The following is a 22,200-nucleotide window of genomic DNA, read 5'->3' on the forward strand; positions in this document are numbered from 1 at the left end:
ACTAAGATTGGTAGGCTCGGCTGGCACTGTTTCTGTGAAGCCTTCTCTCCTCCTTTCTCTATGTTCCCATAGCACCTCTGTGCTATGTGTGGAAGTGCACAGACCACATTGTTCTTCAGATGTTGAAAAAGCACAGCCTCAGTGTTCATCTTAAGTTTGGGGAGCATTAGGTCAGCATCTCTTCATGCCAATAATTATATTATTTGTGTAGAGTGCTTATTTGTTTAGCCTATCTCAAAGAAGGGAAAATTTTTCTCCTATTAAAACAAAAATCCAAACAAAACTTTCTCTCCACACCATAAAACAAAACTAACCAAACAAATTGTCAGTTTTATTTTGCGACTCTTAATTAACAAGGTCTCTATAGAAGAAAAATACTAAATGCTCACCACTGATAGTCAAGCAGCCTCATAATGATGGATTTGCCTTGTGGTCTCCAGGGGAATTTAAATCATTACCTCAGTAAATTTGATGGCATAAAATCAGTATCTAGGCTAGAGGGCATTGCAGGTTTTGCGACTAACACCATCCTAACTTCTAAAGAAATCCTAAATTCATATCTTCTATTACATTGTCGACTTTCACTGTCACGTGTGTTAGACTCATGTCCAGAGTAATATTGTTTTTGCCATTTGTTTTGATAACTTATGTAGCATCAGTGGTTTTTTTGTTCATGACTTTGTAAGATGTAGCGAGAGCCTGTTTGTCACAAAATGCCTTTGCTTCTTACTCCAACTCCCTCTTGAACACTCCGTGGTTTAGTGGCACTGGGAGCCGGCCCTTCATGGAATGCACCTCTGTTGTGATGACGACATAGTGCCTGAGTATATCAAGCTCGTCAAGTATTTCTTAGTGCAAAGCAGTGCTGTCAGATAACGTGAAATAGAATAGGTACATTTTGGTGGGGCAGAGTTAGGACACTTGGAAAGAGAACCAGGAGTGCTAAAGGAGCTCCTTGACACACACCTGAGATAGAACTTAATCCTGCAAGCTGATCACAGTTTGTTCCTCAGGCGGGAAGTCAGTATATTCCCAGGGCTCTTCCCCCACACTCCCCACACACATTCCCTTTCACCTTGTTTGCTAGCTTGGTTTGGGTTTTTTTTTAATAGGAAAATGAGGTGAGTTCTTAATGAATGCTCATAATATTGAGCAAAAATACAATGGATTATTCATTTTAGAAAGTGATTCCTCTTTTTTTAAAATCAACTATTGAGGTGTAATTTGCATACAATAAAATATAGCTGAGGAACTTCTTTAGTAGGTAGCATCCCAAACTGACTACTCATTTTTTTAATATAAGGTAAATATTAATACACTGGAAAAAGTAACACTTTGGGAAGGGTGAGAAGGGCCCTAAAGTAGTAAGTAAAAGGATGGGCAAGCTGCCTGGCACCATAAGCAGAAGAGTGTAAATCTAACGGCTTTCACTTTAATAGGGAAGCATATTTAACTTAATATGTTTATAGTAAATACACAGAATTGAATTATTATTATTATTATGTTATAGAATGCTTCACAGATCCAAATGTCATCCTTGCACAGGGGCCATGCTCATCTGTGTAAAACAGATGTTGAGTTACATTTTTAAAATTGGCATTTATTTAGGAGTTCCTAAGATCTCTCCCTTGATTGTTTTTGAAATGTTGGCATACAATAAAATTCACCTTTTTCAGTGTACAGTTCAGTGCGTTTAGATAAATGTGTACGTGGTGTAGTGAGCACCATGCTCTAGAGGAAGAATGTTTCCCTTACTCCAGAAAGGTTTCTTTTGCCTTTGTGTTGTCAGTTCCCTCCTCCTGCCCCTGCCCCTGAAACCACTGACCTGTTTCTGTCCCTAGAGTTTTCAGTAACGTCTGGCATGTCAAGTACATGGAATCATATAGTATGTAGTGCTTTATGTCTAGTTTCTTTCACACAGCAGAATGCTTTTTAGATCCATCCACGTTGTTGGGTGTGTCCCTGGTTTATTCCTTGTCATTGCTCAGTAGTGTTCCATTTTGTGAATATACCACGATTTCTTCATCCATTCACCAGTTGGTGGACATTGGGTTGTTTCCAGTTTAGGGCTATTAAGAATAAAGTGGCTGGGGACATTCATGTACAAGTCCATGTGGATGCATGCATTCCTTTCTCGTGGGTGAAACCCCGCCCAGGAATGGAATTGCTGGGTCATAGAGTAATCTGTGTTTGACGCCGTGAGAAACCGGCAAACTGGCTGTACCGTTTTGCCTTCTCACCAGGGTTGTCTGATAGTTCTAGTTATTCTGTATCTTTGCTAGTCTTTCTTAAAATGTGTAGCCACTCTACTGGGTATATAGTGGTGTCTCATCGTGGCTGTTTTTACTTAGATTTCCCTAATAACTAATGATAGTGTACATCTTTTCATATACTTGTTGGCCGTTCACGTATCTTTTGTGATGAAGTGTCTATTCAGATCACTTACCTCGTTTTCTTATTGGGTTGTTTGTCCTACTATTGAAATATAAGAGTTCTTTGTATATTCTGGCAACAAGCCTTTTATCACATGTGTTTCCCAAATATTATCTCCCAGTTTGTGGCTTCTCTTCATTTTCTTTGTGGTATCTTTTGAAGAATAAAAGTTTTAAATTTTGATGAAATCCATTTTACCAGTTTTTTATTTTATGGTTCATGCTTTTTGCATTCTGTCTAGGAAATCCTTGTCTAATTTAAGGTCATGAAGATTTTCTCCTGTTTGCTTTGAGAAGTTTTATAGTTTTAGCCCATGTATTTAGGTATGTGATCTGCTTTAAGTTTTATATGTAGTGTAAGGTAAAAGTCTAGGTTCCTTTAATTTTGTTTTGTTTCATTTTACATATTTTTCAAGCACCATTTATTGAAAAGACTGTCCTTCCTTTCCCTATTAAATTACCTTGACACATTTGTTGAAATGAATTAACTTACATACATGATCAATTCCTGGACTGTCTTCTGTTTCACTAATCTGTATCTCTGTCTTTACACCAATACCACACTGTCCTAGTAAATTTATAGCTTTTTGAAATCAAGTAGTGTGATTCCCCCAGCCCTGGTCTTCTTTCTCAGAATTGTTGTGATTAGTCTAAGTCCTTTTCCATTTCCCAATAAACTTGAGACAGCTTGTCAGTTTCCTCAAAGGAAGCCCTCCAATCCCTTGACTGTTTATATGATGAATAATACTGGTATGTTTACTAGTGTCAGTCCTTCTTAGCAGTCCTAGAATAAACCATTCTTGATCATTATGTTTGTTTTGCAAAATGTTTAACATGTTTAATTTTTTTTTCTTGTTTCTTTTTTTTTCTTTTTTGAGACAGAGTCTCACTCTGTTGCCAGGCTGGAGTGCAGTGGTGCAATCTCGGCTCACTGCAACCTCCGCCTCCCGGGTTCAAGCGATTCTCCTTACATATATTTTTATAAGTAAGATATAACCATACCATATTTGCTTTTATTTTGCTTTGAGATGGAGTCTCGCTCTGTCACCCAGGCTGGAGTGCAGTGGCGCGATCTCAGTTCACTGCAACCTCCGCCTCCTGGGTTCAAGTGACTCTCCGGCCTCTGCCTCCCGAGTAGCTGGGATTACAGGCATGCGCCACCATGCCCAGCTAAATTTTTTTGTATTTTTAGTAGAGACGGGGTTTCACCGTATTGGCCGGGCTGATCTTGAACTCCTGACCTCAGGAGGTCCACCTGCCTTGGCCTCCCAAAGTGCTGGGATTACAGGTGTGAGTCAGCACACCCAGCTTGCTTTCCTTGTAATATCTTTATCAGATTGGGTACTCAGTGTTATGACAACTTTATAAAATGAATGATGAAATAATCACGATTTTCCTCTTTCCCTAAAACAGTTATATATAGTAAAGAAATCAAATATTCCTTAGAAATTTGTAAAATTGTTTCATAAGACTAATCCAGCATTTTTAAAGAAATAATTCTGTTTTACTATTTTTTATTTTTATGGGTTAAGTTTTCGGGTTTTTTTTTTTTCTTGAATGGATTTCTGTTTTTCTAGGAAATCATTTATACTATTCAGATTTTTAAATCTACCATTGTAGTGCTGGATAGAGTGGTCCTTTAAAACTATTAAAATCTCTCATATTGCAGATTATTTAGAAGAGCTTTTAAAAACTTCTGAATGACTGGGATCTCACTACTTTCTTTTATTAATAATTTCTAAGTTTATTATGTTATAGTCCAGGAAAATAGCCTATTCTGTTGCTACTTTTTTGAAATGTATCACAGCCTGTTTTCTTTTTTTCTTTTTGTTTGAGGCAATATATAAGATCCATTATTGTAACTAATTCATGGATACTTGTTGTCTTCTTAGTTTATTAGTGTTCATATCCAGTATGTACTTACTTATTTTCAATTTTCTCTTTTTAATTTATTTTCAGGGCAAATTTATTCGGATCAACTTTGATGTAACTGGCTATATCGTTGGGGCCAACATTGAAACATGTATCCTTTTTCATAAATGCATAATCCAAAATAAAGAAGGATTTAGTCTTCCTACAACCCCATGGCAACCGTCTGTGATATCACTCCCAAAATCCAGATGATAAAACTTGAGCCCAGAGATAGCATGCCTTGTTCAAATACTTTCAACTAGTGAATATTAACTCCAAGTTGTTTTGTTGTTTGTAAAACCAGGCCATAACTTATTCACATGGCTGGGGAAGTGGAGAGTGCCACAGTGTTTGTGTGGTATAGGACATTCAGATGAATGCAGTTGCCCTCCCCCTATTGCTGTTAGCCCACTTTTTACCATCTATTTCTGATATTAGAAGGATGAGCATGTAATCATTGAAAACATCCTTATAAGATTACAGAGTTAAAGTAATCTCAATTAGTGTTAAGTAGAATAAAGCTGGAGAAAAAAATAAAATGTCAAGTACATAGAATAGTCCTAAGAAATGTCACCTGCATAGAATGGCCATAAGAAGGTTTATATATGTGTATGCACATACATACCCAGGTAAAACACATTTGAGTAGAGATATAATAAAATAGAAATGATTCTGAATGATAGTGTGCCAATTAGAAAGATAGATGACAATTTTCGGGTACTTAATAGAATAATCTCCAGTGATAGAAATACATTGTTTCTATCCTTCGAGGGATAGACCATGATTTTCTGGTTAAGAACAGTATTTTATGCCTCCAAATAGACTCACAGCCAGCAAAATCTGGAAATACTTGAAAATGACAGGAGAATGAATCTGCAGTTCAGCTTTCTTCATATAGGTGTGTCAGAGCATGATTCATATGAGTGTGTCTTTCACCAGATGTGGAGGATGTGTGGGATAGTCTGACTTAAAATTCAGGCTATCTGACACATACAGAATTAATTTACTTTGGTGGCCCCAGGGAAGGTTTACCTCAAGAGAGGCAAACATCTTCCAAAGCTGTGATCCACGTTCTCTGAGATGCCAGTGTGACTGTCAACCCATAGGAACTCCGGGAGCATCAAGAACTGTGGATCTGAGCCCCAGATAAGATACACAGCTGGGTGTGCAGTGGTCTGAAATGCAGGAGCTGCTGGGGACTGTGCCACCTGCCCCCTGGGAAGCCCAGGCAGGGTGGGTAGCAGCAGGCGTAGGTACTGGCCGCACTGGTTCTTCAGAGCAGCAGAGGGAAGACTAGTGCTTAATCTCATCGTAGCTGTCAAGGCATATGGGAAAGTTACATGTGCTGCTGAGTGTGAAGGGGCGAGTGCCTCTCATATAGGAGGCTTTCAATAGGGTAGCATTGTGGGCACTCTCAGCATGCATTTTGGAGTCAAGCCGAGTTTTTGGTTCCTAACTGTACCACTTATTAACTATATTATTTTGATTAATTTCCTTATACCATGGCTTCCTTATTTATAAAATTGTGTTAATCTGGTATTATAGAGCTTCTCCTGCCTTAAACAACTGTACTTCATTTTTAATAGCTTCTTACAGTTCCTCATATAGTGTGGTATTCTTGGAATGTAATCCAAGTTAGGGGAAGGATGGGGTAGAGTGGAGCTGAGTGAGGGAAGCACGTATAATCTTTAAGTTCCTTCCCAGACCAATGATTCTGGAAGATCAGTGAGGAACGTAAGTTGCACCTATTTTCTTTTTTCACAGATGGAAGACAGTCATTTAGAATAGTTCATTGCAGGATAGTTTATATAATAATCAGAGAAAGAAGATGTTTTATGATTTAAATTTACAGACGCTGAAAGAGGGCCTTTATTTATTTAAGAATTATATTAAATAATTTAATTCTTAACTGTCTTTGCTCAGACCTTCTGGAAAAGTCTCGTGCTGTTCGTCAAGCAAAAGATGAACGTACTTTTCATATCTTTTACCAGTTGTTATCTGGAGCAGGAGAACACCTAAAGTGTAAGTTACAAAGGTTTTTAGTATTTTATATTCACTGGAATATCTCTTTTAATATTTTTTTGAGAAAAAACAATTTTGGGAAACAGTTTTTTACACACAAAACACCAAATTTCCAGCTGGTTAAATCATGAAAATCAAAATGAAATTGAACTTCCATGCCATGGGGTAAGTACTTTATTTTAAGCGGCAGGTATTGTAGATAATATAATCTTTTGTACTTTTATTTCTTTTTTAAAATTTTTTAAATTAGAAGACAAATGATGCGTATTTTACAACTCTGTTTCAACGTTTTAAAATACGAAAGTAAGGGAAAAGAAATTTACCTAATGAAATTAAGTAGAATAAATATTTTTATTTCTAGATTTACAACTGAATATATGTTATTGCTTCCACTAGTACTAGAAAGAGCCTGTGGTGGATATTGATTGATTGAATGTCATGGATCACAAGGACTAGAAGTTTAGAGTTGGACAGGTACAAAGGAGAGCTCAGGTCTGGGTCAGAATTTTGCTGGGTTAGAAATATATTGAGGGAGAGGAGAAGATGCATAACTTTCCCATCTCTTCTGATTCTCAAATTTAGTGTTTCTGCATGATTATTATATATATTATCTAGATATCAAAGTAGACACATATACAGTAAAAGTTTTCTCATCTGGCATCCAGGCTTTTGCTAACCACAGACATCTGTGAAACCTTTTAACCCAAAAATTAATCAGAGAACGACCTGCAAGGGAAAAATCAAGCAACAAAAAAATAGAGTTATTGCCAAGGAGAGACTAAAAATTCAAGATGATGCAGTATGTAACACTGAAGAGAAGAAAATGCTCAGGCTTTCAGACTGGCAATAACTGCAATAGGAGTAAATTCTTTAAAATGATCAAAGTGTTGAAAGAAATAGAAAAAGAAAGCAGCAGTCAGTACCCTGTAGAAGTTAAATGTGATGTAGACAAGAATAAGGGGACAGGGTGACCTGCAGAAATTCTCTGCAGGAGAGCAAGAGAGCCAGTCACAAAGAAAGCTGGGAGCACATTTGCATATCTGTTATAACGATAAATAGCCCTGCTATTTTGAGCACTCCTGAGAAATATTCTTTGGCTCTCAAGAATGCATTTGTCAAAAGAGTAAGTTCTCTTTAATTCATGTCTCCTACGGTACAAGTAGTCAGTGCGGGTACCTGTTATAATAGTCTGCTGCGCCACATCACATCATCATTCTAAAGGCAAGTTAACCACCAAGCAAGCTGGCTTGGAGAAAGTGTTTCAGGGCCTTTGCTGGGCTCGGGACGTGCTTGGTCCACATCACTGTATCTTTAGCTTATGTCTATGGTAGTTTTCATATTCACTTCATAGTGTTTGCTGCAAACTACTTGCTAAGATAGGAATATAGAATATGAGTTTAAAAGCTTTCCTTCAAAAAAGAGGGCTAAAATATTTAAATCTGAAAACAATAGAGTTTTGTCATCTGGAAAATTGACATCATTTCACAGATAACCAATTTCAAACAGAATATTGTACAAACTGCCATCCCCAAAACTCCTGTTAAGGTTTTTGCGTTGTTAACATCATCATTTTCCTTTGTTGGTACAGATAATTAAAAAATGTATGTTTGTGTATTTACATGAATATATAAAGAAAAAAAAAACATTTTGCTGGCAATGGGTTGCATGGTGACCACTGCTCTCCTGTGACACTGGCACAGTTTGAATGCAGGTATGGCTTAGTTGTCTTCATGAGTATTTATCAAATTTTCTTCCATTATATTTCCTTTTAGCTGATTTGCTTCTTGAAGGATTTAATAACTACAGGTTTCTCTCCAATGGCTATATTCCTATTCCGGGACAGCAAGACAAAGATAATTTCCAGGAGACCATGGAAGCAATGCATATAATGGGCTTCTCCCATGAAGAGATTCTGTGTATGTGTGATTTCTCTAAGATTCTGGTACTCACTTTCCTAAGACTTATACATCTGGGGTAAATCACCTAAACTAGAAAATGACTGGGAAACTAATGAATTGTATGAAATCCTGAAAAGACATGTCTTACTGAAAAGTTTTGTATAGCTAATTTTTAGCACAAAATAAATGAGAATATGTCTCCGCTACATTTTGAGGCAATATTAATTTTTTTTTCTTTTTATCAATATGAAGCAATGCTTAAAGTAGTATCTTCAGTGCTACAGTTTGGAAATATTTCTTTCAAAAAGGAGAGAAATACTGATCAAGCTTCCATGCCAGAAAATACAGGTAAACTGATGAATACTGACTTTATTTCTGTTTCGATGGCTTGTTGTGCTCTCTAAGAAGGTGTTACAGTGCAAGCGTAAAAGCACCTCTGAAGCATTTCTGAAGGGACCCTCGAGTAGAGTGACAACATCGTGTATTTACACGAGGGTTCCTCTGATTCTATAAATGAGGACAGGGGACAGGGTGTAGGATGAAAAGTAGCAGTGGTCTCTGCCTTAGCATGCAGGAGGCCTTGGGAATTGAGGGAGGAGAACTCAGCCGCAGGAGGTCACACACTTACCTGAGAGGGAGGTGCAGCTGCTGAGTTCCAGCCAGTGTGCACCTTGCCAGGATTACAGGCCCAGTATTGCCAAATATAAGTGACTTTTCAAAGAAAAATGGAAATCTAGATCTTAATAGGAAATATTCCCATTTTTAAATGTCGAAAATGGTTTTAAATTTGCATTGGTCAGGAACAAAAGTTTGTGACCCAAATATATATATATTATATATTATTAAATATATATTTAATATAAATATATAAATATAATATGGATATAAATTATATATTTATTAAATATATGTATATATAATATACATATATATTATATATATATATCAGTTTGCTTCAGATGGTCTGGAGAGAAAAAGTGAGGAATCTCTATATTGCCTTGACTACTTGATTATTCTAACAAGTTAGTTATCTTGCCTCATGGAGGCATCCGCAGTCCACTGTGGCGGGTGAAGGCTGACATAAAGTCACATTATCTGCCCTTGAAATAATCGTTCTTTGTAACCAATTTGAGGCTTGATAACAATTTAATTCTGTGTGGCTCTTCTAAGGGGCCTGCCTCTCCTGCTGCTTCTTGGTCACCATTTTCTGGCCAAGCTGTGGCACCTCCTCTTAGGGCTGTTGATTTCCAGGACCATTCATCTGTCATTCAGTCAAAGTAGTTTGATTGGTGGTTGGGCCTTCATCCTCCGTATGGCTTTTCCATGGTTAAATAGACTTAAAATGGAGCCATCTAAAATGCAGAGTAAGGCATATATTAGTATAGCTTGGCTTTGAAATTTTTTAATGACCCATAAATAGAAGAGGATCAGTCACTCTTGTAAAGGTAAGGAGGCTGGGCATAGTGGCCATGTAGTCCCAGCTACTCGGGAGGCTGAAGCAGGAGAATGGCTTGAGCCCAGGAGTTCTAGGCTGTCGTGCTATGCCCATCGGTTGTCTACACTATGTTCAGCATCAGTATATGGTAGCCTCCCAGCAGTAGGGGACCACTAGGTTGCCTAGGGAGGAGTGAACCAGCCCAAGTTGAAAATGGAGCAGGTCAAAACTCCCGTGCTGATCAGTAGTGAGATCACGCCTGTGAATAGCCACTACACTCCATCCTGGCCAACATAGTGAGAACCTGCCTCTAAAAAAATGAATAAATAAGGCAGTCAAATGCTGACTAGCCATCTCTTGTAGCCTAAAAATGAGTGTGTATTAATTTGAAAAGATGGAAGGTATTTTTCATTAGACCTAAAACTTGTCTGATTTTAAGACTTTTATTTATTTCTTAATACAATTTAATTGTTACTAAGGTTTTTCCAGTGTTTATTGAATATATTGTGAGTAGATTATAAGTAAAAAATGTAGGATTTAGGAGACTTTTTACACTTCAGTTGCGCAGAAGCTCTGCCATCTTCTTGGGATGAATGTGATGGAGTTTACTCGGGCCATCCTGACTCCCCGGATCAAGGTCGGCCGAGACTATGTGCAAAAAGCCCAGACCAAAGAACAGGTAGGTTTCATGCTCATTGTTATTACTGATTTGTTTGAATGATAAGCCATGGCCATTTGGCCTTCTGATTGACATGTAACAAACTGAATCAATACAAACTGTCTTACATGGGTGTTTTTAGGTACTAAATGAGTTTTTTTTTTTTTAAGTATATTTACTTTTTCGTTTTCGAAAAAATTTAAAAGGGGCCGGGCCCGGTGGCTCACACCTGTAATCCCAGCACTTTGGGAGGCTGAGGTGGGCAGATCACCTGAGGTCAGGAGTTTGAGACCAGCCTGACCAGTATGGTGAAACCCCATCTCTACTAAAAATACAAAAATTAGCCGGGCGTGATGGCATGCGCCTGTAGTCCCAGCTACTCAAGAGGCTGAGACAGGAGAATTGCTTGAACCCAGGAGGCAGAGGTTGTAGTGAGCTGAGATTGCACCACGGCACTCCAGCCTGGGCAACAGAACGAGACTCCGTATCAAAAAAAAAAAAAAAATTTTTTTTAAAGGTGATTTTTTAAAAAAAGTAAATGTCAAATTATAATCTCTAGTTTTCCCCAGGTAGATAGATAATCCAGTAGACAAATCTGCATACTTCGGGAACCAGACCAACAGAAGGGCCCCTGCCGCCTTGTCCCTAGAGAAAGTACCAGCCTAACTGAGCTGAATCCAGGCGGACAGTGCTACCCAGGACCCAGGCGCATGGGGAGGAGCTTATTTTTATTAGGCATCTTTACCCATCCCCCAAATTCGTTATTCCCTGTGTTCATTTAATTCTTCTAATATTGCCTTCTATTGATGTGTAAAATTGAGACATGATTAAGCAGTGAATGCCATCTCAGGTTTTTTGAGTGCTGTATAACATTAAATTCCGTAAAACAGCTATTTATGCTTTGTTGAGATTGTTTCCAGAATAAAAGGTTGTTGTGATTTAATTACAGGCAGATTTTGCAGTAGAAGCATTGGCGAAAGCTACCTATGAGCGGCTCTTTCGCTGGCTCGTTCATCGCATCAATAAAGCTCTGGATAGGACCAAACGTCAGGGAGCATCTTTCATTGGAATCCTGGATATTGCTGGATTTGAAATTTTTGAGGTATTCTTCCCCCTCTTCCTCTAGCTTGTCCTTCTTTTTGTTTGTTCTTTTAACAAATATGAAGGCTTACTGTGTGCCCAGTACATACCAGGCACCAGGGATACAGTCCCTGCCATTCTAGTAGAGCCAAACAATAAATGGCAAATAATCAGTGAATCCGCAGGTCTGTGAGAATGCACTGAAAGGGTGCTGTGATAGAACTGGGAGGCCAGCTTGAGATAGCTGTTCAGGGAAGGTTGCCTCTGCATTGGCAACAGTTAGGCTTACTTGAAGGATGAGAAGCTGCCAGCCTCGGTCAGTTTCCCGGCATAATGAGAGTAATTCCAGTGGTCCTGTATGGGACAGAACTTACCAAATGTTCTAAGCTGCTAGAAAGCCAGTATGACTGGATATAGCTGACCAGAGGGAGAGAGGAGTTGGAGACGTGGAGTAGAGCATGGGGCCAGGTCGAGAGACCATCAAGGGGGCCACTGTAGTAGAACACGGGCAAGATGACGGGGGCTTGGCTGGGGAATCAGGAGAGGAGCAAAGTGAGAGGGAGGCACCTGGACGGGCAGTGATCTGTGTACTGCAGATATAACCAGGGTTTAACAATAGATTTCACTGTTGATCTGACTAGATTTGTCCAAATACTTACTCATCATCAATGCAGAAAAGTTTCACAGTCACACACCTGCTACGGTGTTTCAAGGAGGTGCATAAAATTTGGGGCATCTAAAAATTTATATCTTTATTTCCATAAATATAGATGTAAACTATGTAAATATAGTACGGCACAAATATTAAGTGCTTTTTGTGATCATCTGTGTGTTACTTTAGCCACTATTGGGTATTGAATTGTCTTATATTAAAATGAACCCCTTTAAAATTATAAGTCTATCCTCATAAATACTGAACCTGCCACTGCCACTCTAAGAGATTGCTTTAAGTTGTTTTGATTTGTAAATAAATTAAGAAATCATGAAAAGTGGCTGGGTACAAATTGCATTAAAAAAATCTGTCACTTTCCTCTACATAAATGATCAGAAGATATAGTGAAAGAAAAGACCCTCATTTCCAACTGCAACAAACAGACAAAACACCTAAAAATAAATTTTAAAAGAAATGGGCAAGATTTAAATGAAGGCAACTTTACAGTGCTGCTGCAAAAAAGAAAAGAAGACTTGAACAAGTGAGGAGACACACCCTGTTGTCAATGGGAAAATGTGACATTTATGTAGATGGTAAAAATGCTAAGTTGTTCAGTGAGTGTTATTTGTCATGAGAAAAGGAAAGAAAAAGCCTAAATGCCCACCTTTAGGAAACTGGTTCAAATTATTGTGATAGCTCCATATGGTGGAATACTACGCATCCATTATAAAGAATGGGCTGGCTTTATACACTAAGGAAAGATCCCACAACATAACAAGATACATTGTTAAGTTAAAAAAAATCAGGGTCACACACATACACACATTTCTTAATGCATAGCATATTTCTGGAAAGATCACAAAAATAGGAGATACTGGTTGATAATAGGGAGAACAAGTAAGTTTCATTGAAGTGAAACTGGTGCAATTCTTTGTACACTTTGAATTTTCTACCATGCATTATTGATTTAAAAATCAATTAAAATTATAATTGGTAGTTTAAATATGGAAGACAAGTAGAAATTCATTTTTAAAAATACCATTCTTGGCCGGGTGTGGTGGCTCACGCCTGTAATCCCAGCACTTTGGGAGGCCGAGGCAGGTGGATCACGAGGTCAGGAGTTCAAGACCAGCCTGTCCAAGATGGTGAAACCCCGTCTCTACTAAAAATACAAAAATTAGCTGGGCATGGTGGCGGATGCCTGTAATCTCAGCTACTCCGGAGGCTGAGGCAGAGAATTGCTTGAACCCGGGAGGCGGAGGTTGTAGTGAGCCAAGATTGTGCCACTGTACTCCAGCCTGGGCAAGAGAACGAGACTCCTAAAAAAAAAAAAAAAAAAAAAAAAAACCTTCTTTGTAATGGCCCAGGCTAAATAGAGCAATAGGATGTCATCATCCTGAGGCAAAGCAAAGTTCACCTACATGAACATGAATAAGCAGAATCCGGCAGTCTGTAAATATGAGGCTTGTCCTGTGTGCCAGAAATACAGTGTTGAGCAAGGCAAGCACTGCCCCTGCCCTCCTTGCATGACCTCATTCTGAAATAGTGAATTTAACAGCTTCTGGAGAATGGAAAAGATTGGAGTGGCTTTTTCAGACTGTAAATCAACTCCTTGGAGATGGGTTAAATCCTCTTTAATTGAAAATCACTTTTTATAATGAAAGAGGTTATTTATGGGCACATGCAGCTTGTGTGAACAGTATAGAAGCAGGAAAGAGGTTGAGCACTTCTAGTGTATAGGATGATTAAGAAAATTATACCTATTAATTCACCCATCTATGCATTCGCCCAATCAATTTTTCTCTTAAAAAATGGGCAGAGTTCACAGAGAAGGAACAGAAATGACAATAACATATGAAAAATGCCTAAATTCACTTTATGAGGGCAGTCCAATATCACTTTTGGTATTGCAAAGGTCAAACATTTGATGAGGGAAGGGAATGCTTAGAGAAACGATAGAGAGTCTCATACTAAGCGCATTCCATGTGCCAGGCCTGGCTGAGCTCTCAGCAATTCCATGCAGTAAAGATGACTCTTTTCCTACTCACCTTAGAGCCCACAGCCTGAGTGACAGTGGAGTGGGACAGAACCAGATGCATTCTCCTCCCCAGCTCAGAAGCGCGCCCACCACCTTGTTTGCCTTCCTTTGCCTCTGGTTTTTCCAAGCCTTTGTTTTTCTTCTTTTTCTTACTGTCTCATTTATTTATTTATTTATAGTCCTTAACCATTCACTAATAAGAGCTGAATTGTTTTACTTGCAGAGCATTCAGTTAGCATATTAAGTTTATTATCTTTTCATTTTAGCAGTTCAGTAATGCAGCCATAGACAGTATGTTCTTTCTCTTTACCTTTTCAAAAAGGCTGTGTGTGAGAGAGGGATTGGGAGACCACCCCCCTTGGTTTAGTCACTGTCATTAGATAGAAGCAATCATGTACTTCCTACCTAATTAGTAATTTTTAATGAAAAATTTTTTTATAACTACATAACTAATTATTCCCGTTTTCCCTCCGCCTCCCCATGTTTGGAAAATTACCCTTTGACATTTGTAGCTGAACTCCTTTGAGCAACTTTGCATCAACTACACCAATGAGAAGCTGCAGCAGCTGTTCAACCACACCATGTTTATCCTGGAACAAGAGGAATACCAGCGCGAAGGCATCGAGTGGAACTTCATCGATTTCGGGCTGGATCTGCAGCCATGCATCGACCTGATAGAGAGACCTGTAAGAGTGCTCACTTGCTCGCTGTCTTTCATTTTCCACTCAAGCAGTGACCTTAAGTGGCATAACCTAAGACAGAAATTACCCAGTCTGTTCAGTGGTGAAATAATTTTCTGATCTAAATTTTCTAGGAAGGTGATACTCTGATAAAATAGCTACAGAATTTAAAAGTCAGTAGCATGCCAGTAAAACCCTTCTTTAGCTCTCCTCGCAGCTTGATTCCTGTCCTTGCTTGCATGGGAATACTGGATAGTGGGCTCTGCCCGCACAGACTGCAGATGGCCCTGTGTGCTGGCATTTGTGTGTACCTTTCAAAGGATGTGGAGCTCCACCTGACACTTTATTTAGCTGAGAACAAGACGTGTCACGTAAATCCATTTTGCAGATAACTAAAGTTTGGCCTTTTAAAGTACAAAGATGTTTTTATTTTGCCAGATTTTTTTTTTAATTTGAAGTTTTTGTTCTCAGGGAAGTCTTGTCAGATGTATTTTTAGTGGCAATCTTAGAAAGCATCAGAAACTCTTTTCTTGGTGGTTTAATGTTCTGTAAAAATACATAGAACTCATTCACGTTCAAGCTTTGAGTGTATAACTCATTCACTTTTGGAACTCAACTCCATGTGATCTCAAGCAAGTGTTGACAATCTGGTTCTGTACTCCTTATCAGTTAGCTTTTGCTCAACAAGATGTCAGCTTCATTTATTTTATTTTGCTATCTGCCAAAATATAAGAAAAACTAAAACATGATTAACCACCGATATCTGTATCGCAGAGGAAGCTCTAACACTAGTTAAGTAGGTATGTTTGAATAACGCAGAGTTTTCTCCTAGGAGGTGCAGCAGGCTTCGAAGCAGTTCTGGTTCTTGCTGCTCCATCTCTGGTTGCCACTTGCGTTCTTCATGTTTGAAGGTGTTGGAGGTCTAATGGCTAGAGATCATGGATGGTACAGTACCTGCAGTCAGGAGGAGCAGTGGCACATCAGGAAGAGGAAGAACCTAGAAGACATTCACCCCTATTAGAGATGTAGTTCCAGCACATTAGAAATTTGAGTTTAAGGAAAGCAATAGAAAATTTTCATTTGGCTTTTATAATACATAAGAAATCATTTTACCTTTCAAGTGACGTTTAGAGCAAAAATCTTAAATTACTTATAGTTGTGAGGATAGTTGCTTCTTTGTAGCTTATAGGGTCATTTAGAGGTGGCGTGCTTGTAGTGACTTCCAGGTAACTTGTGCATACACAAGCACATGAACACACTTCATCACATTTCATCACTGCTTTGTTGCCTAAAGAATTGTTTGGGCATTTATGTAAATAAGGGAAGGGAGTATTTCACATTAGTACTATTGATGACTATATGATACGTTTTTTGACATGCTCATTATATGCGTCCATATGACACTGGAAGTCCTACATTTTAAGAATATAATGATTATGTACCTGCAGTTTTATTTTAGGATGGACGAGAACCCATAAAATTTGCTAGGTCAGTATCTTTATAGGAATAATTGTGCCGAAAGTCTTCCAAATGGAAAATTACCTGTCTTAATTTTTTAAATGTTTTTAGAGTGTTTTTAAATCTAATGGTTTTGTGACCTTTAAATGAGTCTTACAAATATTAATTCTTCTTAATGTTACTTAATTGCATTTTTTTTGCTTTATCCTCTAGGACAAAATACTTTATATACCATTTTTGCATATTTTTTTTTTACTCTCACACAATAATTGTACTCTAAAGGTGAAAATCATGGGGTAAAGTAATTAAACATTTCAACCCTAATAACCAACTCCAAGCAAAAATAGGTGAGGTAGAAGGCCAGGTGCCGTGCCTCCCGCCTATAATCCCAGTACTTTGGGAGGCTGAGGCAGGCAGATCACTTGAGTCGGGTCAGGAGGTCGAGACCAATCTGGCCAACATGGTGAAACCCCATCTCTACTAAAAATACAGAAAATTAGCCGGATGTGGTGGCATGTGCCTGTAGTCTCGGCTACTCAGGAGGCTGAGACATGAGAATCACTTAAACCCAGGAGGCAGAGGTTGCAGTGAGCCGAGACTGCACCACTGCACTCCAGTCTAGGCGACAGCGTGAGACCCTGTTTCCAAACAAAAAAATAAATAAGTGAAGTAGAAAGGGTTTGATGTTTACATTTTTAATTATTTTCCAGGCCTTATGTGTAAATATTGTGGTGGTAGAATAAGATCCAGATAGCAATTTATTGGACCAGGTGTGATGGCTTATGCCTGTAATCCCAGTGCTTTGGAAAGCTGAGGCAAGAGGATCACTTAAGACCAGGAGTTCGAGACCAGCCTGGGCAACATAGTAAGACTACATCTCTACAAGAAAGTTTTAAAATTAGCCGGGTATGGTGTCATGTGCCTGTAGTACCAGCTACTCAGGAGGCTGAGGCGGGAGGATCCTTTGAGGCCCTGAGTTGGAGGCTACAGTGATATGGTCACACCACTGCCTTCCAGCCTGAGTGACAGAGTGAGACCCCATCTCAAAAAAAAAAAAAAGAATTTATTAAATCCTCAATTATGGCCTGGAAATGCAGATTGGGGGTGCCATGGGGATATGAGATAGTATATAGCATGGCCTTGGTCCTCAAGAACCTGATCTTGAAGCCAGAAAACAGAACACAACATAGTGGTGAGCTCATTGGTTCCTGGGTACGACTCTAACTGATGCTCTGTGAATTCAGAAAAAGGCAAAGGCCACAAAGTAGGCTGGCAGTGTTGTGGAAGGTATTACAGGTGTGGATGCTGTGCAGGGAGCATTCCAGGGATGAGTTTTATGGTCAGAAATCAGCAGGTGAACAGCACGTTGAAAGTGGTATTTTAGGGAAGTTATTTGGCGAGTGTCCTAGTCTGTTTTCCGTTACTATAACAGAATAACTAAGACGGAGTAATTTATAAAGAAAAGAAATTGATTTCTTGTAGTCTATAGGCTGGGAAGTCCCAGGTCTAGGAGCTGCATTGGATGAGGGTATTCTTGCTGGTGGGGACTCTTGGCAGAGTCCTGAGGTGGCACAGGGCATCACATGTTGGGGGGCCTCATAAGAAATGGCCAAACTGGCTTTTTTATGACAGACCTGCTCTCATGATAACTAACCCACCTCCTCAACAACCCATTGATCTATGAATGAATTAATCCATTTACTAGGAAAGAGCCCCATGACCCAGTTACTTCCCAAAGGTCTTATCTCTCAACACGGCTGCATTAGGAACCAGGTTTCCAACATGTGAACTTTCAGGGAACATATTGAAACCACAGCAGCCAGGGCATTCAGAAAGTATTGGAGCTGGGAAGTCATGATGTTCCTAGTCACCAGTTATGCCCAGACACTGATGGGCAATGAGTAGAACTAAGTAACTCGTTCCTTCTTTCCTTCCTATCCTCTTTGTACTGGCACTTCTAGGCTCTTCCTTCAGCCTTTAGAGTGGACCCTTTATTCCCTGCCTAATTTATAGGAGAGATAGCTCAGAAAGGGGAGGGAAGGAATTCAAGATTTAATGCTGACTCACTCTTTACCTCAATTTGAGGATTATTCTACTTATTCATAGAAATATCTGATTAAAAAATAAAAACATGGCCAGGCACAGTGGCTCACGCCTGTAATCCCAACACTTTGGGAGGCCAAGGCGGGCAGATCACTTGAGGTCAGGAGTTCTAGACCAGCCTGACCAACATGGTGAAACTCCATCTCTACTAAAAATACAAAAAGAAATTAGCCAGGCGTCGTGGCAGTTGTCTGTAATCCCAGCTACTCGGGAGGCTGAAGCAGGAGGATCGCTTGAAGCCGGGAGGTGGAGGTTGCAGTGAGCCAAGATCGCGTGACCGCACTCCAGCCTGGGGGACAAGAGCGAGACTCCGTCTCAAAAAATAATAATAATAAAAAATAAAAACATAACATTTTGTAAACCCCATGAGAGTTTATGATGATGGGGAATTTAACGACAGCCTGTGGAATGACATGGGATAATGATCCCATTGATGTTCCTTGCAAAATGGAGAGTGAAAACAATACTTTCTAGAAGGAAAATGCTGTAAAAACATCCTCTGTGGTGGCACCTGACAGGCCCGTGCCAGGCTTAGCTCATCTCGCATAATCCCAGCCCCTGCCTTGCCAGACTGTGGGCTGGTGGCAGGCAAGCCTCTGAGTTCACAAGCTTTCACAAAACCTATGACCAATATTCAGAAACACAGGCTTCTAAGCTTACAGCTCTTGGAAATACCCGGTTCAGAGAAGGAATGATAATAGAGACCTTGACATTGAAGGATGAAGTGGAAAAAATAAAAAGGAGACACAGTAATGATATTCATGATCATGCTGTCACCAAGTCATTTAGAAAAAAATACAAATTTTATTTGAGATACTGTGTCAGAATTTAGGAAAATTCTCATTAAAAGTGGTTAAGAATGTAAAAGGGTAAAAGGAGGATGTTTTTGTTATATTAATATTAATGTGGAACTTCCTTTCTCACAGTTGTTGTGTGATTAGGGTGGATTGAGTTACCTGCCACTCTGAGCTCCTCTAAAGTGACCTAATCCCAGTTGCTTCAGATTACTGTCTTCTTTTTAGCTGATCTGAAACCCTGACAATTCTTTCAGGTGGAGGAGCCCTGGGGTAAGGGTCTCCATTGCAGAAGGGTTCCCTCAGCTTCCACCCGCTGGCATTCAGATCACCCATCCCTTTCTCTGACCACATTATTACACTGTTTCATTTATATTTAACCATAGCCTCTAGCTACTTTTAAAAACAGCATTTGTGTGTATTGCCAACTCTTTGCCAGTAAATATGAAGGCTTTGTGAGTTGATGAGAACTGATCTTAGAGTCTTATTCAAACAGCTGATTTCATGAGTGTGCCCTAGAACTGGTACGAGTTCAGTTTTGTATCACACACTTGCCATATTTGCAGTGTGGCAATAAATGATGGCCCAGAAGCACTAGAAAATAGACCATCACTATTTAAATATCTTATTTAGCTTTCATGTGTCATTTACCTCCAAAAAGGAAGTCACTCCAGACAATGGTGAGCTCTAGGCCTTTTTAAAAATTGAGACATAATTCACAAACCATGAAATCCACCCTTTTAAAACTACAAGTCAGTGATGTTTGTAGTATATTCACAAAGTTGTGGAACCATTACCACTACCAAATCCTGCCACGTTTTCATCACCCCAGAAAGAAACCTCATACCCATTAGTGGTCACTCCACATTCTGTTCCTTCAATCCCCGGCTGCCACTAATCTACCCTCTGTCTCTATGGATTCATCTAGCACTTTTTTTTTTTTTTTTTGAGACAGAGTCTTGCTCTGTTGCCCAGGCTGGAGTGCAATGGCACCATCTCGGCTCACTGCAGCCTCTGCCTCCCAGGTTCAACCGATTCTCCTGCCTCAGCCTCCTGAGTAGCTGGGACTACAGGCATGTGCCACCACGCCCAGCTAATTTTTGTATTTTTAGTAGAGGCGGGGTTTCACCATCTTGGCCAGGCTGGTCTCAAACCCCTGACCTCGTGATCCACCTGCCTCGGCCTCCCAAAGTGCTACTTTTTTTCAATGAAGTAATAATTGCATCACATAAAATGGGTTGTCAAATGCCTGTTAAAACAAATATATAAGGCAATTGATGACTGACTTTGTTTATCAATTTCCATATATTCTACTTAATAATAGTTTAAAATATTTCGCCAAATATAAAGTGATACATTTAATTTAAAATTACTTAAACAGAAACTTAAACTGATTAGGATATAAAATGTTTGAAGCATTCTCATTAGTTGAGGTGTTATAATGATTTCTCCAGCCAGTCACTGAATATGAACATTCAGTTTCATCTCTCCACTTCCCACTGCGTTTCTGGCTTCTTTTATTTGCCACTTTTGTGGGGCCATCTGCTTGGAATTCATTTACTTGCAATTTACATACAGTATTTATAAGTTTGAGATAAGTTACTCCTCTGTTTTCTTGTTAGTACTTATTTAGCAGTTTGAGATGTCAGTGTTTGAATTATAAACTTATTATGGCTTAGACATTCCTTTCCATCCTAGCAATTTGTTTTCCATGGATCTTCATAAAACTAATTGTTTTAGAAGTTTAAGTGCCAGACTCAGTAGTATTAAAGTGGCATGCAAAACTTGTGAATTCTTATTGCCTGTCATTATCAGGCGAACCCTCCTGGTGTACTGGCCCTTTTGGATGAAGAATGCTGGTTCCCTAAAGCCACAGATAAAACCTTTGTTGAAAAACTGGTTCAAGAGCAAGGTTCCCACTCCAAGTTTCAGAAACCTCGACAATTAAAAGACAAAGCTGATTTTTGCATTATACATTATGCAGGGAAGGTAAGAGCTCTTATGTTGAATAACTGGATTAAAATGGCTGTGTTTGAAATTTTGCTACATTTTTATGAAGGTGTAACAAAGGTGCTGATAAACGTTTATAAACAAATACAGTATATATTACAAACATTGTCTTTCAGACAGCCCATTTTGGGGACTGTTGTATAAAAGTTTCTGGTTGAGGCTTAAAGTGTTTTTGTTTTTGCATTTGGTTTTGTGTTCTCCATTTCACCACTTTTGGCTTTGGTGCGGGATAGGTGGACTATAAGGCAGATGAGTGGCTGATGAAGAATATGGATCCCCTGAATGACAACGTGGCCACCCTTTTGCACCAGTCATCAGACAGATTTGTGGCAGAGCTTTGGAAAGATGGTAAGAAAGTGCTTATCTTTGTAATCATGCTTGGCTGGAATCTTTTATAATTAAGGTTTATAGATGGTTCTTTTACGTATATATGGATACATATACTTCTTACTTTAAAATCTTTCTTTCCCTAGAGCAGGGCTGCCGTTATATTGGAATTTATCCGTTTTAACAATACTTGGGTTAAGAAATGAATACAGAGACATCTACCTTCTTGGTCAGATGTTGTAGGAGTACAGAAACATTCTAGGCCCGGAGCCACAAAGACGTACACGTATGACTCAGGCCACCACAGTCCCAAGTCAGTTGTAATCCAGGAACACTGGAACACAAAACCCGAGAAGGCCTGCTCATTCCATTTTTTCCCTGTGTCAGGCCTGCTGAGCTCCGTCCTTCCTCACCACCCGCACCCGCCCCGACACCCAGTGGCTAGTGGATAAACTCAAATTGCCTGCATACGGATCAGTTGCTCTTCTTTCCATCAGTCCTCATAGTTCTTTTGTTATATGAACCTCATTTGAAGAATTTTGGTGATTTTTATTGTAGACTAGAAGATTTTACTAGTATCAGAAAATCAAAATGTCTCTGTGTCTCTATGCATTTTAGGAACCAGTATCTTCTCCTAGAGCTCAGCTCACCTGCTACATTTCATCCTGGCTCTGTTCCACCTCTTTGCCTGGCTTCAGGCCA

General features: G+C 39.2%; 1 protein-coding gene across 9 annotated transcripts in view; it reads left to right on the forward strand.

Moving 5' to 3' along the window:
• The window catches only part of MYH10 (myosin heavy chain 10), a 156,444-nt gene that overhangs the window by 75,092 nt on the left and 59,152 nt on the right, over nucleotides 1-22,200 (forward strand). For all 9 annotated transcript variants that reach the window (XM_055101731.2, XM_063599244.1, XM_034942396.3 and 6 more), the window contains 9 exons: nucleotides 4,392-4,455; nucleotides 6,267-6,365; nucleotides 8,138-8,281; nucleotides 8,516-8,611; nucleotides 10,259-10,377; nucleotides 11,306-11,458; nucleotides 14,639-14,812; nucleotides 20,977-21,150; nucleotides 21,405-21,519. In XM_055101731.2, coding sequence (XP_054957706.2) covers nucleotides 4,392-4,455; nucleotides 6,267-6,365; nucleotides 8,138-8,281; nucleotides 8,516-8,611; nucleotides 10,259-10,377; nucleotides 11,306-11,458; nucleotides 14,639-14,812; nucleotides 20,977-21,150; nucleotides 21,405-21,519 — 1,138 coding nt within the window. The remainder of the gene's footprint in view (nucleotides 1-4,391; nucleotides 4,456-6,266; nucleotides 6,366-8,137; nucleotides 8,282-8,515; nucleotides 8,612-10,258; nucleotides 10,378-11,305; nucleotides 11,459-14,638; nucleotides 14,813-20,976; nucleotides 21,151-21,404; nucleotides 21,520-22,200) is intronic.

The sequence above is a fragment of the Pan paniscus genome, chromosome 19 (genome assembly GCF_029289425.2).
Source record: "Pan paniscus chromosome 19, NHGRI_mPanPan1-v2.0_pri, whole genome shotgun sequence".
NCBI classification, from domain to species: domain Eukaryota; kingdom Metazoa; phylum Chordata; class Mammalia; order Primates; family Hominidae; genus Pan; species Pan paniscus.